Source organism: Leucopleurus acutus, assembly GCF_964270905.1.
Source record: "Leucopleurus acutus genome assembly, chromosome: X".
NCBI classification, from domain to species: domain Eukaryota; kingdom Metazoa; phylum Chordata; class Mammalia; order Artiodactyla; family Delphinidae; genus Leucopleurus; species Leucopleurus acutus.
In genome coordinates this window covers 38307466-38324980 of record NC_139148.1, presented here as the reverse complement: position 1 = coordinate 38324980, position 17515 = coordinate 38307466, and the positions used below count along the sequence as shown (strand labels likewise).

Genomic DNA, 17515 nt, shown 5'->3' with positions numbered 1-17515 from the left:
TCCCCCGCATCGGCAGGCGGTCTCTCAACCACTGCACCACCAGGGAAGCCCCAAAGAAGTTTTTAAGATTTGAGACCTTTACCAAAAATGAAATCCCTTTTATTCTTTCTAGAAATAGCAGTTGGTTTCCCAGACTTGGACTCTGGATCTCTATTGAGAAACCCTAGACACCTGTAAGTTGAATAACTTGAGCGTGATGATAAGTCATGCGTATGAGCTAACATGGACTTTTCTCATTGGCTGTTAACATGAGGATCTGATCTGGAGTTCCTGTAAAGTGTTTGATTCTGATTTTTTCTTGTATTTTCTCCTAGGTATGACAGCAGCCAAACTCCTGCATGACTCTGGCCTGAATGTGATTGTTCTGGAAGCCCGGGACCGTGTGGGAGGCAGGACTTACACCATCAGGGTAAGACAATAATGATGGGCTGGAGAAACGTGACACTGAAGCTGAGTTTCTTGTTTCTTTCTGAAGGTCTTGAACTTCATTTGACTCTTTTTAAGAGAGTGAAAATTACTCTCCACAGCCTCTCAATTTGCTTCCTTTTCAACCCTTTTCTTCTGTCCCTTTTCTCACCTCATGATACTTGGCACTTGCCCAATAAATGATTGCACCAATAATTAGGTGTTTGAAATACATTAGTGAATAAAACAAAGACCACTGCCCTTGTGAAATGTATGTTCCCTTTTTTTTTAGTCAGAGAACTATATAGTCAACAAACAAACAAAAACAGAAGAGGAGGACCTGATCTGGTGTCCCTGACTATTAGGAATCCAGTTATGTTTGGACATGTTCAAACATAGGAAGTTTTTCTAGTCACTCTTTTTCAAAGGTTGGTCCTTAGTTGTTTCAAGTGAAGCTGATTCATAACCATATAGAAAACTTCCTACTGAACATAAGAGCAGTTTCAAAGGTTTGAATTAGGACCAAATATTCCCTAATGCTATCTTCCAAATGTCTGGATGAGCAAACCACAAAGGAAGTGGTCATTTCCTGGATGGACTTAGAGTTTATCATACTAAGTGAAGAAAGTCACACAAAGAAAGACAAATATCATATGATATCACTTATATGTAGAATCTTAAAACAATGATACAAATGAACTTACAGAACAGAAATAGACTCACAAACATAGAAGACAAATTTATGGTTACCAAAGGAGATAGAGGGGGGAGGGATAAATTAGGAGTTTGGGATTAACAGATACACACTACCATATATAACATAGATAACCAACAAGGACCTACTGTATAGCACAGGGAACTATATTAAACATTTTGTAATAACCTATAATGGAAAAGAATCTGGAAAAGAATATATATATATGTATATATACACATATATACATATATATACATATATCTATATATAAAAAACTGAATCACTTTGCTACACACCTGAAACATTGTAAATCAACTATACTTCAATGAAAAAAAAAGGAAAAGAAGTGGTCATTTCCTTTCTCGCTTTTCCTCTAGCATTAGGTGCCTCAAAATTAGCCTGAAATGCTAAGTAAAGAGAAATTCATCGATAATTCACAGCTTACAAGTCTAAGCCACTAAAACCCAAAGCACGTTGTGGTATGTATTGAGAATGATGGGGTTCAGAAGTCTCTTGCCTATTTCAAGGTCAATCAGTTTTGCTTTACATTAAGGAATGATTCTATAACTGTTAAGTTGCATGACTGAAGTAGAGTTGCTAACAGAATCCAGTTTTCTATGGATACACCTCAGCGTGTGTCTAGAACCTATGAAATGCCAATTTGCTTATTTCAGGGCTGTCTTTTTTTTTATCTTACGAATAACATTTTTACATATTTTTATTTTTTTTCCATGGGAAAACAGAACCAAAAAGTTAAATATGTGGACCTTGGAGGATCTTATGTTGGCCCAACTCAGAATCGCATCTTAAGATTATCCAAGGAGCTAGGATTGGAGACCTACAAAGTGAATGAAGTAGAGCGTCTGATTTACCACGTAAAGGTAAGCCTGGACCAGCCTTTGAAGGATTTGAAGATTTCTCTATGGGTGTTTTCCATATATGAATTCCAGATCCTCCCCTCAGGCAATCTCCTTCATCCTTGAATGAGGCATATGTATTTTATAAGTATATTTCAACCATTCTGAGAATTTTTTTTTTTTTTTTACTGTTATCAAAGGAGAATTCTAAACCTATTTGGGAAGGTTATTGATGAAGTGGTATTGCCCATTTGGTGAAAAGTTTAACAAAACCAATAGAGAAAAAAACATTTGTGATTGATTTATTAAATACCTCTATTAAAATAACGGGCTCTTTCATGTGATACAAAAACCTGTGTATAGTTTTACTAATGCTGCCCTAGACTTCACATTATAGAGTATTTGCAACATGTCTAATGTAATATTTTGAAATTTGGTCATTATGTCCTGTATATAGGCTAAACTCACTCTCTTAGAGATTTACATAAAAGTAAGTCAAGTCTCAAATTCCATCTTTCATGGGGAAGCTCCATTGATCTCCCCCAAATTCCTGTGAGTTTACTGGGTTTCAATTCCCATGATCATTTGTAGCTCATGGTTCTTGCTTCCATGATACGTATGCTCATTCACATTCACGGCCAGTGACTCTCTTCTTTCCTTTGTTCTATGTCAACCTGGGTTCAAATTCATCTCTTTCTCTTGATTTTCTTTGGACCACCCCAAGCATTTGTGTACAGCAAAATTGACTGAAGTTTTGAACAGTGTGGGTAAGGGGTTCAATTGCAAAAACATAGACAACTTAGAATTGAATACTGGACGTTCTAATTCTAATAAGCTCTTCAAACAGTGTGCCCCTGGGGATTTCTCACTGGCCACATTTCTCTGTGGATTCCAGTCTCCCACCATGTTTCTGCCTTTAGACTCTTCTGGCATCTCCCTGATCCTTGTTTTCCCAGCATCATTTTCTTGGTCCACAATGTCACTGATGTTCTCTGACAGGCAAAGACTCACCGACCCTGGACCCCACTCTGAAGTCCCACGGAAGGACTGGCAGAAGTTTTGAATTTCAGTCTTTCCTCTCTCTCCCTCACTTGCCTCCGTAAGTGGAAGCGAGCAGTATAGAGCCAAGTTCCTCACCAGAAGAAATCATCCCCTTAGGAGACAGAAGAACTCGCAACAGTCAGTTTTGATATACATAACAGTGTTGACACCTGGATATTATTTGTGGGTGATAATATCAAGAAGGACAAATAATAGACTGTACATTGTCAGTCGTTTAATAAAGCAGGAAATAAACATCTATCTGATTTGGTATAATGCGGGTAACATTTATACATAAATGTTGATGTTCAGATTTTGTTTTATGAGCCTTTTCACCTTGCTTCCCTATTTGTCTAGTGGAAAAAGAGACACATGAATTAGAAATGAAAAAGTAGCATGGCGATAGAGTGATTTGTTGAACATCCATCAGCAGCACTTAGTAAGCATTCTTCATTGCGTTCCTTGCTTCTTTTTTTTTTTTTTTTTTTTTTTTGCGGTACGCGGGCCTCTCACTGTTGTGGCCTCTCCCGTTGCGGAGCACAGGCTCCGGACGCGCAGGCTCAGCGGCCATGGCTCACGGGCCCAGCCGCTCCGCGGCATGTGGGATCTTCCCGGACCGGGGCACGAACCCGTGTCCCCTGCATCGGCAGGCGGACTCTCAACCACTGCGCCACCAGGGAAGCCCGCGTTCCTTGCTTTTATATGTAGCTCATCTTGACTGATTTCTTCTGTCTTTCTTGTCCTAACCTTTAAGACTTGCAGAGACTGAATTCCCAGAACACTACGATCTCTTTTAGGTTTCTCCCGACAAAGGAGATGACTAGAAATTATATTCACTTTTCTGTGTGTGTGTGGGCAGGGTTTCTTGGCAGTCAGGAGCTAAGTTCAGGACGCTTTGCTTATCTGGAAATCTTATGGCCGACATTATGTTCCTTGTTTGAAAGAGATGGCTCAGAATTATCAACTGTGGAAACGATGTAATACTTGAATTTTTCAGAGTGATGACCAAATAATGCTGCTTTCTTAAGCTCTTTCGTATAACCCACGTGCAGCTAAGAAAATATAATTAAGCAGTATCTCTGACTTGATACAGAATAAATATATATGCCGACATTGCTTTGTATGAAATTCAAAATAAATGTTATTGCTTTTGAATTATTACAAAAGGAAAGCATGTTTACTGTAAAAATATAATAAGAAAATGTGGTAGAGAAAAACAATTAAAAAACCCCTCCAATAATCCTATCTAGAGAAAATCACTCTAAAATATTCTTTTGGTACCTAGATTTTCATGTTCCTATATTGCTATTTTCTGACTTCTGCTGTACGTGTTTGATATACTTACTTACTCTCTAATTAATTCTCATCCTGACACGATTGAAACACTAATGAATTTATGAAACAAAGGTTTTTTTCAGTCTTGATAAGGGTGCTAATTTGACCTCCTTGTGGCTGTATCCAGTGAAGCCCTACACGATAATAAATAATAATAAAGACCTTAGAGCTAAGAAGTCCTCCCCAAACTAAATATTTGTTCTCCACCATCATCACCTCCATGTCTTTGCTCATATGTCATTTTTATTATTTTGAACCTGTAAAAAGCATCTCAGATGACTCCACCCATTTCTGGGATTATTGAGCAGAACTGGTAGCTGATCTGCTACTACATGCCGAAGAACGTAGTTCAAAAAGTTGTCTTCTCTGTCATGGTAGGCAGTACTTTGGCCATTACTCTATTACCTATTTCAATAACTACTGTTCCCAAGTGCAAATACTGTTCCCAAGTGGTTCATGCAAATATCTAGTATATTTCTGCCTTGTATCTTCAGCGGACCTGCATGTATTTCTCAACCCAAAGCCTGAGCATATCAAGAGTATCAAGTGTGTTACTTCTCATATTGTCAGATCCTGCAATTCAAATCAGCCTGCTCAAAGTCTCTGTTTTTTTCAATTTCTTACATGGTCGTTAAAAGAAGACGGTGTTTTACGTGCAACCTTAATAACATTAAGCTAGGGAATTTGGATATGATGGTTGGAATTGAAACTGGTGAAATGGAGCTACTCACAAAAGGGGGCAGGGCGGTGCTACAGCAGCCCATGATAGGATAGCTATCCAAAGGAAGGGTGTGTTTCCCAAGAAAGGAGGACTCCCAGTATCACCAGTTCTCTGATAGTTCTGGAAGAAATGGTCTGTTGACAGATGGGATGTGCTCATGCTGGGCCCATAACAAGCATGCATCAACCCCTGGTGTGCTGTGATGTGCAGGGCGTTTTGCTGTCTGCCTCTGATCTGCCAGAAATATTTCTATCTACTGAGTGGCATTCATTTTTAGTACTACAGTGGATCTGTCTTATGTTGCTAAAATGTGGTTTTCCAAAACCTTGTTTGTGATTCAAAGATGTGATACTGAGCTATATTGGGATTTAATTATCAGTGGGAAAAGTGATCGCTTCAGCTCAAATCTATATAAGTTAGGTGTTTTCTGCACTTCTCAAATCAGTGATGCAGTCCTTCGTCCTTAACAATTATCGTGAAACGTCTACGGAAGTTTTTAATCTGTTTCACAAATCGTCATGCTAATTTCTGCTAGGATAGTTTAGAAGGCAGCTGTTTACATGCCTTGAAAGTGACTTGTGAATAATGTTCCGTTTTAGGGACTATCTCATAATTAAAAAGATAAAAAATATAAACCTCTTAAGGGATCTTGCTATATTTTAATTTGTGCTTCCTCCTCCTTCATCATGTGTGTGTGTGTGAGAGAGAGAGAGAGTGTGTGTGTGTGTTTGCATATTCACATGTGTGGTCGTTTTGTTGTTGCTTGTTTTTTGTTCTTTTGGGTTCTTACTTGGAAGGAGTTGGAGAAAATTCTGAAGTTTGGTACAATTTAGGCTATTGGCAAATAGAGTTCCTCTGTCTCAGAAGCTTTTATAAGTCTGAAATTTGGAACTAGTGTCTAGTTAAAGTATGCATGAAACTGCTTTAGGCCCAAAAGCTTAACTGTTAGGAGTTTGGTGAATGTAAAGATGTAGCGTGACTTAAATTTAAGAGCCCAACTTCACACTGATCATCATTTCCAAATTTCAGCTGTGGGGAGAAACTGAGAAAAAAAGAAAAATGCTCTGGTCTTACTTCCCAATGAGCAGAAGCCAAGCTCACTGTCAAAGTCCCTTTTGTGTTGTATGTGGTCAACCTCAGGGCTTGAAGAGGCCTATGAAAGAGGAGCCATCTCTCAAATATATTGCCTACTACTTGTTGCTACAACTGCTATTGCGCAAACAGCCTCATGGAACAGGCACCATATGGCAGAGCCCCTCAGTTTGGTGAGAACTCTGAAAGCCAGTGGAAAATACAGGAAAAAAAAAAAAAAAGCACATAAAAGCATACAGCGGGGCTTCCCTGGTGGCGCAGTGGTTGAGAGTCCACCTGCCAAAGCAGGGGACGCGGGTTCGTGCCCCGGTCCGGGAAGATCCCACATGCCACGGAGCGGCTGGGCCCGTGAGCCATGGCCGCTGAGCCTGCGCGTCCAGAGCCTGTGCTCCGCAACGGGAGAGGCCACAACAGGGAGAGGCCCGCGTACCGCAAAAAAAAAAAACCAAATCACTAACAACTCCAACAGTCTCTCTTAGAGCTTCAAGGTTGGTAAGTACTTGGTCTGCCTTTCCCAATCATCCAGGCGACAGTTTTGCAGTGCTTTACCACTTTCTCTACCTTTCAATCCTGTGCCATTTCTTTTCTGGGCACCTGCATCCTGCCCACTAAGCTAATGGCACACAATTTAAAATTTTGTCCTAGCATCACTCTACTTCAAGGTATCATCAAATGATGATTCCAAATAAAGAACTCAGGGATAATGGATCAGCTTGGATGAAATCGGCACTAAACATTAAATACGTTTAAATAAAGATTTAAACAAAGAATTGGAAGAATTACGACTCTAGTAAAGAATGTACTACAGACCTTTTTTTTAAAAAGCCTTTATATGGTAAAAAATATATATAATCTATAAAATCAGAATGTGGAGAAGGTGAGAAGGGAAGAGGTATAAGAAAGGTGAGGGCTACTGAAATCTTCCTTCATAGCACGAAATCAGTATATACCAAAATGATACTTGTAGCTAATAAAAAAACAAAGGCTCAGATCTCTTAATGATTTTTATGATCTTTTGACTTTATGCTACAGGGCTCTTTCTCTTGGGTTATGCAACATTTATTTGAAGTTTAGCTCTTCCTTCAGTTCCTTCAGTTTATGTTTCTTCCGTTAAATTTAAGTACATTTATGTCAGTGAAAACAACAAATATGATTTGATTCTCAGATACTCGTATTTCTTTCTTTGCCCTTTCTTTCCTCCTTCCTTTCTTCCTTTTTTGTTTCCTTCCTGTTTCTCTCAGTCATCCATTCATTCGCTTGTCCATCCATATCAACCAGCCAGCCAGCCAGCCAGCCAGCCATCTTTCTATATTGTAGATGCTTACACAGAAGTCTGGGATGTAATGTTATAGCTATTTTTTTTTTTTTTGCGGTACGCGGGCCTCTCACTGTTGTGGCCTCTCCCGTTGCGGAGCACAGGCTCCGGACGCGCAGGCCCAGCGGCCATGGCTCACGGGCCCAGCCGCTCCGCAGCACGTGGGATCCTCCCGGACCGGGGCACGAACCCGTGTCCCCTGCATCAGCAGGCGGACTTTCAACCACTGTGCCACCAGGGAAGCCCTATTTTTTTTAACCTGAATGGTACGATTTGAGGTAATTTGTTGCCTTCTTCATTGTATTTTTGAGTACTGCTTGAACCTTTTATGAAGAGCTCCTCTCATTTTTATTTTAAAAAATGCAATTAGAAAAATGTCTCTACGTTTTTTCATATTCTTTTCCATTATAGTTTATAACAAGATATTGAATATAGTTTCCTGTGCTATACAGGAGGACCTTGTTGGTTATCTATTTTGTATATATTAATGTGTATCTGCTAATCCCAAACTCCTAATTTATCCTTCTCCACCCCTTTCCCCTTAGGTAACGATAAGTTTGTTTTCTACGCACAGACTCTACTTTTGATAGTTTATGGTCTATGAGAAGAGGTTAGGCCCAGTGTTTCCAGCAGATATCTGTGATTCTCACCTGCCTAGGCAGCAGTCTCCTGGGTGACATATCTATTGACAATAACCAAACTGCTTCCAGCCAGGCTTAGTGACTGAGCTTTGACCCTTTGAGTGTAGACAGTCTAGATCCCAAAGCAGCTGTTTGAATGCAAACCCTCAAAGACTCTTATCCTGGTATTACTGGGCCACAGAATTTTCGCAGTGTCTGCTACAGACACACACACACGCACACACACACTTCATCATTGACTTTTTTTGTGACCTTGGCCATGTTATTTATGCTTTTTACCTTGATTTCTCCATTTGCAAAAGAGGGACATTTGTACCTGTCCTGCTGAGTGCTTTAAGATTTTAAAGAGAAAGAGAACAGAAGACACTAACATTATTTTCACCAAGAAGCCTGCTGTGACACACTGAAGATACTAAGGATGTTTTGATAGAGCTTATTTCCTTTCCTTTCGAAAACAAACTTTTCTAATAGACTCTGAGGAGCCTTACTACCAAGTAAAAATTTAAATGGTGAGACACCAGATAGGATAAAGCTTTACAAATTCTTTTCAAAAGAGAACCAGGCCAATAAACTCATCCTGAAAATATTTTCGTGGGCTCCTTACACTCTGAAATATAACTTCTCTCACTTTAAAATCCAGTCTTCTCTTCTTTATTTATTTCCCATGTTACTAATAGGCTAGGACGTCAGCGTTTGGATGCATCTAGACTCACATGCCCAGACGGAGTAAACAGATAATAAAAAAGAGAAATTGAAATCCCCTTTTTTAGTTGTGTTACCTTCTAAGTTTCCTTCCGCTCCACTCTTCAGATCCTGGCATATGGGAGGGACCATGGTTATTATTTGGCCCAATTGAGACCCTTTCCTTTGGGTTACTAAGGGGCTTTCCTTTGGGTTACTAAGTGCTGATGGTCTTGTAGAGCTGTCAGGAGACAGTGGGCATGTCAGAGTTTACTAATGCCTAAATAACCTAAGTTCATAGAGTCAGAATACATTCATTTTCCCCCTTTTGACAAATATGTGAAATCTGGACTACTCATTAAAATAGCTTAAAGCAGCACTCTCCGGTAGAAGTATAAGATGTGCCGCGTATGCCATTTAAAGTTTTCTAGTAACCATATTGAAAAGTAAAAAGAAAGAGGTGAAATTAATTTTAAGAATATATTTTATTTAATCCAGGATATCCAAAATATTATTATCTGAACTTGTAGTCAATATAAAACATTATTTAATAAGATATTTTACATTCTTGTTTTGTATTAAGCTTTTGAAATTTGGTATGTATTTTATACTTATAGCACATCTTAATTTGGACTCGCCCCATACTAAGCACTTTATAGCCACATATGGCTAGTGGCTACTGTATGGGACAGCAGAGGCGTAGAAAGTTAGCAAATGCTATGGATTTTTGCAAATGTTTCTAATCCATCTTCAGTTTTTTAACAACCTGTCTAAAACATATGTCTAGATCTTATAAACCCTACATTATGGCATAGATTAATTTTACTTATTCTAGCAACTCCAAATATATGGCATCACAAAGAACTTGGAAGTAAACAAAGAGTGAAATTCCTTATGTGCCTGTTGCTTCTTAAGGGCAAACCAGCTTAGAATCCCTTTTTAAAAACTCTCCTAGGGGGCTTCTCCTGGTGGCGCAGTGGTTGAGAGTCCGCCTGCCGATGCAGGGGACACAGGTTCGTGCCCCGGTCCGGGAAGATCCCACGTGCCACGGAGCGGCTGGGCCCGTGAGCCATGGCCGCTGAGCCTGCGCGTCCGGAGCCTGTGCTCCACAACGGGAGAGGCCACAACGGTGAGAGGCCGCGTACCGCAAAAAAAAAAAAAAACTCTCCTAGGTGCCCAGGAAAATGCCATGTCCCTGAGATTTTCATGCATAAGGCAGCGAGCAAGTTGGAATTAAACGAGGTCGAGGTGGTCAGAGATACTGCCAGAGAGTGCTTTGGACACTTCTCAAAACCTTGAAGGACATTGCTAAATAAATGTAACGGACTAACTTCGTGGAGAGCATAAATACTTTTTGTATGATGGCATTACCTTAATATTATCTTAATAAAGTTTTGAAATTGTCCCTGATTATGACTGACACTGGAGAAACGACAGAACTGGCCCAAAGTGTTATAAAAGATTATTGGCTTAAAATATAGTTAAGGAAGATTCCCACAAGTAATGAGTTGTAGAGAAGATAAGGCTATAGTTCAGTGGAAGATGTTTATTTATTCATTTCATCTTTTAGCACACATGCTCCGTGCAAAACTCTGAGCAAAAGGACTGCAAAGTGACCTGGAGCCTTTTACTTCTGACATTTACTGTTTCCTCTTTTTTTAATTGGCAAATGTTAAGGGCAGCTGCTACAGACAGCATCTAGTCATGTGCAAACCAAGAAAAATAAATCACAATTCATAATCACCTATAGTTCAGGCTCTCACAGTGAACCAAACACACATGTGCATTGTGGTTCCTGGAAACTCAGTTCAAAATTGAATTTAATAGCAACAACAATAGCCAACACCGTTTGAGATTGAAATGTGTGCAAAGCACCCGTGTAAGCATCTGATATGCATTATCTCAATCCTCAGAAAAGCTTGATGACCGTTATTACCTCTTATTTACAAATGAGTGCACTGAAACACAAGGTATTTGGGTGATTTGCTCAAGATCCCTCAGTTGGTAAGTGATGGAGTGAGGACTCCAACTCTGATCCACCTCACTCCAGAGTTTGTGTACTTGGTTCCTCAGCTGAGCTGCTGACTGACACAGAAATCGTACCTAAGAGTCAGGGGAAGTCTCAAGAAAAACAAGGAAAAGGGTAAGGGTGCTGAGAATTGAACTGTGGACTCAACCCTCTTCTTTCTGCTCAGGTTCTTGCCCCCTAATACTACCTTGCTTCTGTCTTATGCCTCATTGCTAATTTTTTTTATCCCCATTTGACCTCCTGAGACCCACCTGATCTCCTAGTGGCATTAGGAGCCCACGGAGGCCACCAACATGAACTTTCCATTTGGTTAAATAAAGGGCTATTGAGAGACATTGAACCATCTCATTTCATTCTTAATCCAGGAATTTTTAAAAGTATTAAAGCTGCTCATTCTGGTAAGACTGCTGGAACTCTGTTATATCAGATAAATGTGAGAGTAGACAGCCATACACGTATCTCACATTCATTTCATTTTCCCACTGCAAACTGTAAACATAATATAGTTAGAAGAAGCATTGCTTTATGTACAACTTCATGCTTAGGCAGAAAAGAGAAGATAAAACAATATATTTAAGGGTGAGCTATGTAGAGTAGATGTTTTGGCAGTTGAAGGGGGTCATTGTGCTACCTAATGACATTGATCCTTTGGATTAGAAAGGATGAGAGTCTATCTAAAAACAACGTGTTATTTAGAGCTGCTACCTCTCTTTCTAAGGCCAGTGTAGTTGTGCTGCTGCTATTTTAGGGACCTCATATTTCTCCATTGTTACTTCTAGGCATTTCTCCCAGATCATTCCTTTTTTGTGTGTGTGTGGTACGCGGGCCTCTCACTGCTGTGGCCTCTCCCGTTGCGGAGCACAGGCTCTGGACGCGCAGGCTCAGTGGCCATGGCTCACGGGCCCAGCCGCTCCGCGGCATGTGGGATCTTCCCGGACTGGGGCACGAACCCGTGTCCCCTGCATCGGCAGGCGGACTCTCAGTCACTGCGCCACCAGGGAAGCCCTCTCCCAGATCATTCTTGACATCTTGTCTATATATCCAAGCTGGTTTCTTGACTGTAGACCCCTGGGAGAAAAAAAAGCAATAAAAAATAAATTAGAAGAACGAATGAAACTAAATTTTTATTATGGCCTACAAGTACCTAGGTGATAGCCCCTTCCAACCTCCTGACCCAGCCCACTCTAGTCCAGGCACTCTGGCTTCTAGTGTGTCAAGTTTATTCCTATACCAGGGCTTTTTCACTTTGAAACATTAAAAATGGCCACATACAGAATCTAAAACAACGATACAATTGAACTTACTTACAAAACAGAAACAGACTCACAGACTTCAAAAACAAATTTATGGTTACCAAAGGGGAAATGTGGGGGGAGAGATAAATTAGGAGGTTGGGATTAACATACACACTACTATATATAAAATACATAAACAACAATGTCCTACTGTATAGCACAGGGAACTCTACTCAGTATCTTGTAATAACCTGTAATGGAAAAGAATCTGAAAAATAATATATATATATATATATATATATATATATATCTCAATCACTTTGCTATACACCTGAAACTAACACAACGTTGTAAATTAACTATACTTCAATTTTTTAAAAGTTAAAAAAAAAGATGGCTAGATGTTCTTTGACACCCCTCCTATGGGAAGGGAGAGGGGGGTTCTATGCCCCCTCCTGTTGGGAGGGCTCTGTAGCTGACTTGACCAGTAGAATATGATGGAAGTGATGCTGTTCCAGTGTTGGGGCCCAGGCCTTAAGAAACTGGCAAATCCACTTCTCTCTTGGAATAGGCACTCTTGGAGCTTTGAGTTACATCATGTATGAAGTCCAAATACCCTGAGACCACCATACTGGAGAAGCTACATATACTTACTCTGGTCTCCTGTCCCAGCTGAATCCAGCCTTCCAGCCTTACCTATCAAGGCACTAGATTTGGCAATGAAGTTGTCTTGGACGTCCAGCACAGTCAAGCCTTCAAATGACTCCAGCTCCAGCCTCTCTCTGATATAGCCACACTAGGAACCTCAAGCAAGAACTGCCCAGCTGAGCCCAGTCAAGCCATAGAACTATAAGAGATAATAATAGGCTAATGTTTTAAGACATGGACTATTTCTTTATGCATCAATAGATAATCAAAACATACTTGCTATTTCTTCCATTTGGAATGCTCTTTCTCGGGTCTCAACTCAAGTATCCCCTCCTCAGAGGCACCTTCCCTGATAACATCACCTTAAGGAATAGCCTCTTCCACCCCACCTAATATTCTCTATCCCTAATTTATCCCTTCCCTGCCTTATTGTTTTTTCAATGCACTTACACATGCTTAACATAATAGATACGTATTCGTTTTTCGTATGCCTTCTCCTGGTAGAATGTAAGCTCCATGAAGGCAGAAGTTTGTTTCTATTTTGTCCTCTGAGGTACCGCCAACACTTGGATGAGGACCTCGTGCATAGCAGGCTTTAGGTAAATGTTTTTTTGCCTGAATGACTGAAAGAATGGGTCTTTGTCCCTATGTGAGCCTGTCCCTTTTAGAGTACAATTGGGCGGACTTTGATTTGGTATTGTTCTTAGGGGCAAAAGTGAAATATTTTAGTCACAAGTAATCTAGTCTTACAGATAACAAGTGCCTACCTCATCTGATATCAAGAAACCAGGAGACCCCCACCCCCATCGCAACACGTACACCACCAGCTTCCACCAAAATTCCACAACTGAAGACTACTTTCTTTGTCCACAATTAAGTTACAAATAAACTTACAAATACAGAGGTAAACAAAACAAATCCTTGCCCTGAGGGAGCTTACATGTTAGCTGTGTAGGACCAGGAGTAAGTAAACAAAAAAAAATAGAGAGATATATATTTCTATATTTTCAAAATATAGAAAACCCAGCTTATATACCTAAAATAAAATTGGAATTAGCCATATTTGATTTTATAGTGCTTTTAACTTGCAGTAACTGACACAATCAAGAAATATGATAAAGGGCAAAATAAAAAAAGGTGTAAAATGTGGATTTTCTTAAAAGTGAAGTTAATTTAGATGTACCAAAATTTCATATATTCTTTTGTATGAAACTTTAAAAAAATGCTCATTTTAAATTTAACACTCTCAGCTCTAATGGGTATATGAATTGATTTTCAATTTTAGAGTTAAAAATCGGTTAACCATCAAGTTGTGGAATTATGCAAAAAGCTTTGGCTTTTAAAATCTGTTACTTTTCCCACGTCAAGATTTAATAATTTCTACAAAGGCTTTAAACTTTTTAACCAGATCTGCTAAATCTCCCATATACATTAAAGCGATATGTAATAAAACATCTGCTCAGCCATATTTGAAAAAAAAAAATATATATATATATACACATACATATATATATGTTATCGGAAAGTCCCAAGTGCTACAAAGAATGGGAGGTGTGGGGATGTGAGAGAGTGGGATCCAGTATCAAATAGAATAGTCAGGTAGGGCCTCCCTGAGGAGGTGACATTCTAACAAAACCTAACCCTCATCTGTAGGGTTTGCATGATGTAAATACTTCACTGTGGCTCAGGTCAACCTACCAACTTCTCATTAATTAATACAGAGTTGGGAAGAGAGGAGCACAATCGATTCTCCTGAGTCAGCATTCACAAGCCCCCAGCGCCACACTGGAGGGTCAGAGGACCTATAGGCAGTTATAAGAACATTGGCTTTTACTCTGGTCATATGGGAATCCACTGGAAGGTTTTAAGTAGAGAAGTAACGTGATCTGACTTTTGTTTTAAAAGTTATATTCTACAGAAGTTCACTCATGAGCAAATAGATACTCTGTGTGTTTATGTGTGTGTGTGTAATGTGTAGCCACACATGTACATATATGCACACGAGCACATGGTTATATGTATATTTCTTCTTCATATATGTTAGTTCCCCAATCACCACTCTGCTCTTGCTTTTGGGTAGATACAAAAGAAGAATTCACATCCTTTCCTGCGAAGGTCTGATCCTCTTTCTTCATTGAGGCATTTAACCGAGAGCCTGCTGAAATAAAAATGCCATATATTATCACGGCTTTTAAGAATATGTTGCTTATTCACCCTTACAGCTTCTCATAAAAGTGAAATCAGGCACACATTGTGAAGCCTTAAGTTGTAGTCACAATTAGTTATATTACTTCATTTCATTAATTGGTGATGAAAGTATTCTTAGGATTCTGCTCTGTCCTCCAACTCTGAGGCTCATAGCATTCTATCCAAACGGATTTATGTACATTTAGGAAACATAAGCGTTGTCAGCAGACATTCAGTAACTTTGAAGGGGAACATTTTGAAACTATACTTTGGCCAGTCTGCATCTCTCATTTCTATGGTCACGTTTAAATTTACTTTCGGTCACCGTAAATTAGCTAGCACCCTGTGGGCTGCTTTGGAATTTAAAGCAATCATATGAGACAGTATCCCTGAATGGAATTTTACAGTTGAAGCTATGCATAAGAATGGTGTTAGAGGTATTTTAGGAACCCTCTAAGTTAATAGATTAATTTCGAGTGAGTCTAAATGATACAGATCAAAGGAAGAGAAAATACTTGTATGGTGACAGGCTTCCTGAGCATAAATACATAGGCTTGAAGATGGAAAAAGTGAGATGGCTGAAAATAATGTCCAGAAGAAGAAAGAAGTAAATGCTTATAAATTTCACAGAAGACATGAATATATCTTAAATACAATACATCTTAAAGAGTGTCTCTCTAGCTATGAGAGAAACAGCCTTTGTCTCAGTGGTCTTTTGCTAATATCTTCCACCAACTTGAAGATGTGTTGGCATTATTATATTAAAGTTCCTCATAGCCTTGAAAATATATTTTTTGGGGGGAAAGTCAAAGATAAAACAACCAGCCCATCTGTAATAATATAAAGATTGGGATAACATAGGTTTAGAACCCAGAGGACCTGGATTTGAATTTCTGACTCACTACTTATTAGCTGTGTGATTTGAGGCAAGTTTCTTAACCTCTCTGAGCCTCTATTTCTTAATCTAAAAAATGAAGATAATGATAACATCTTCCTCATAGGGTTGTTGAGAAAGAGAGAAATGAATTAAATATGTAAATCCCTTGAAAGAATCCCTGGTACACAGCAAACATACAGAAAGTGCTAGCCATGATGATGATGATGGTGGTGGTGATGGGGATCATGGTATTTATGATGTTTGCCTGTCACAATCCTTATTTCTCTTAGCCACCTTCTTCTTGCTCATGACTCATGAGTGGAATTCCCCTAGAGGTTTTTTTTAAGCATATAGATGTTGATCCAAAGTACCCCTTAAGTGAATTTCTTTGAAAACTCTTTCTTCCTGAAATGAATTGTTTCAAATAAGCAGATGCCTCTGGGATACTCCTTTCATCTCAGTCCAGCTGGTAAAGTTTGAATTTCCTTAAAGTGTCTTCAGAGTGTATGTGAAATTCACAAGTTGCCTCTTTGCCAGACTTGCCTCTTTCTTCATCTGAATCTCACTCCAGGTTTCTCCTGCCAGGGCTCTTCTCTGCTAGACTCCAGAATGTTTTTCTAATTAGAATCTGCTCAGCATCCTTCTTACTGCCTCAACAAGTGACTCCCTCAAATCAACACTATTCTGCCACCAGGGATTAATGTTCATAGCAGCAAAGCTCATTTGGGGGCCAAGGCAACCTTTCTATTTATGCATAAAGTCTCTTTAGATTTATTCCAAAGTGGAGTTCGTATTTCAAAGCATTGAATTTGAAATCTGGGAATCTTCTGACTCAACTAAGTGAATCATCATTTTGGTCTGTACCGTTAGAGATAGTAAGCATTTTCCCTCACACTAGTTATGGAGTGAAAAGTTGGTGTCTTTACCGGCATTAATCAGTGGCCGACTTTGGAACTGGGTGAATTATTCAGTGGAAAGTAGAATACTGTTGTGTTGGAAACATTCAAGGATATGAATTTCCATCTTGTGAGGACCTCTCCATACAGAAAGGCAGACTGACTCTGGAGTCACGGCCCTTTGTTAAAGTCCTGGGCTTTCAGTAAATTCGCTATGGACCCCGGGTATGTCATTTACTGCTTCCCTCTAGTCTATTATCCCTCTAGTCTGTAAAGAGGGACTATTATCCCTCCCAGTGTTGTCATGAAAATTAAATATGATAATATATAAATGACTTTGTAAATATCAGGTACTTTTACTATTCTAAAAAATCTTATGTGGTAGAGAAACCCTTCAGGAGGGAAATTTTTTTTTGATAACTTGCTTTTTATTTTATTTATTTAAACTTGCTTTTTAGACACAATTTTTCTAGACCTAGATCATCACATTTCCTCAGATTTCAAAATGATAGTCTGCTAACCCAAAGAGGATAATTACTGACATCCGAGGAAAAACGCATTGTGAGAAAAATCGTTTCTTTTAGAAGTCTTAATCTCTCTCTCTTTCTCTCTCTCTCCCCTTTGATGTTGTCTGTGCCTGAGTTACAAAGAGCTTTTTCATCTTCTCATTACTCTGTATAGTTTGGGGACATCAAAAGCATTCGGATAATATCTTTGAAAGACTAGGGACGCACCTGTCGTCTGGCACCTGTGACCCCAGTGAGGCTACAGTCGGGCTAGGAAAGGGGTGCAGTTGTTTGGGATTAGTTGAGCTGCTCTCTGAGGCTGGAGTTCAGGGTCCAGGTCTGGAGGTTCAGA

At 39.4% G+C, this 17515-nt stretch overlaps 1 protein-coding gene across 1 annotated transcript in view; it reads left to right on the top strand.

Moving 5' to 3' along the window:
* MAOB (monoamine oxidase B) overlaps positions 1–17515 on the top strand; it is a 110964-nt gene that overhangs the window by 44179 nt on the left and 49270 nt on the right. The window contains exons 2-3 of the mRNA XM_082865300.1: positions 315–409; positions 1846–1983. Coding sequence (XP_082721426.1) covers positions 315–409; positions 1846–1983 — 233 coding nt within the window. The remainder of the gene's footprint in view (positions 1–314; positions 410–1845; positions 1984–17515) is intronic.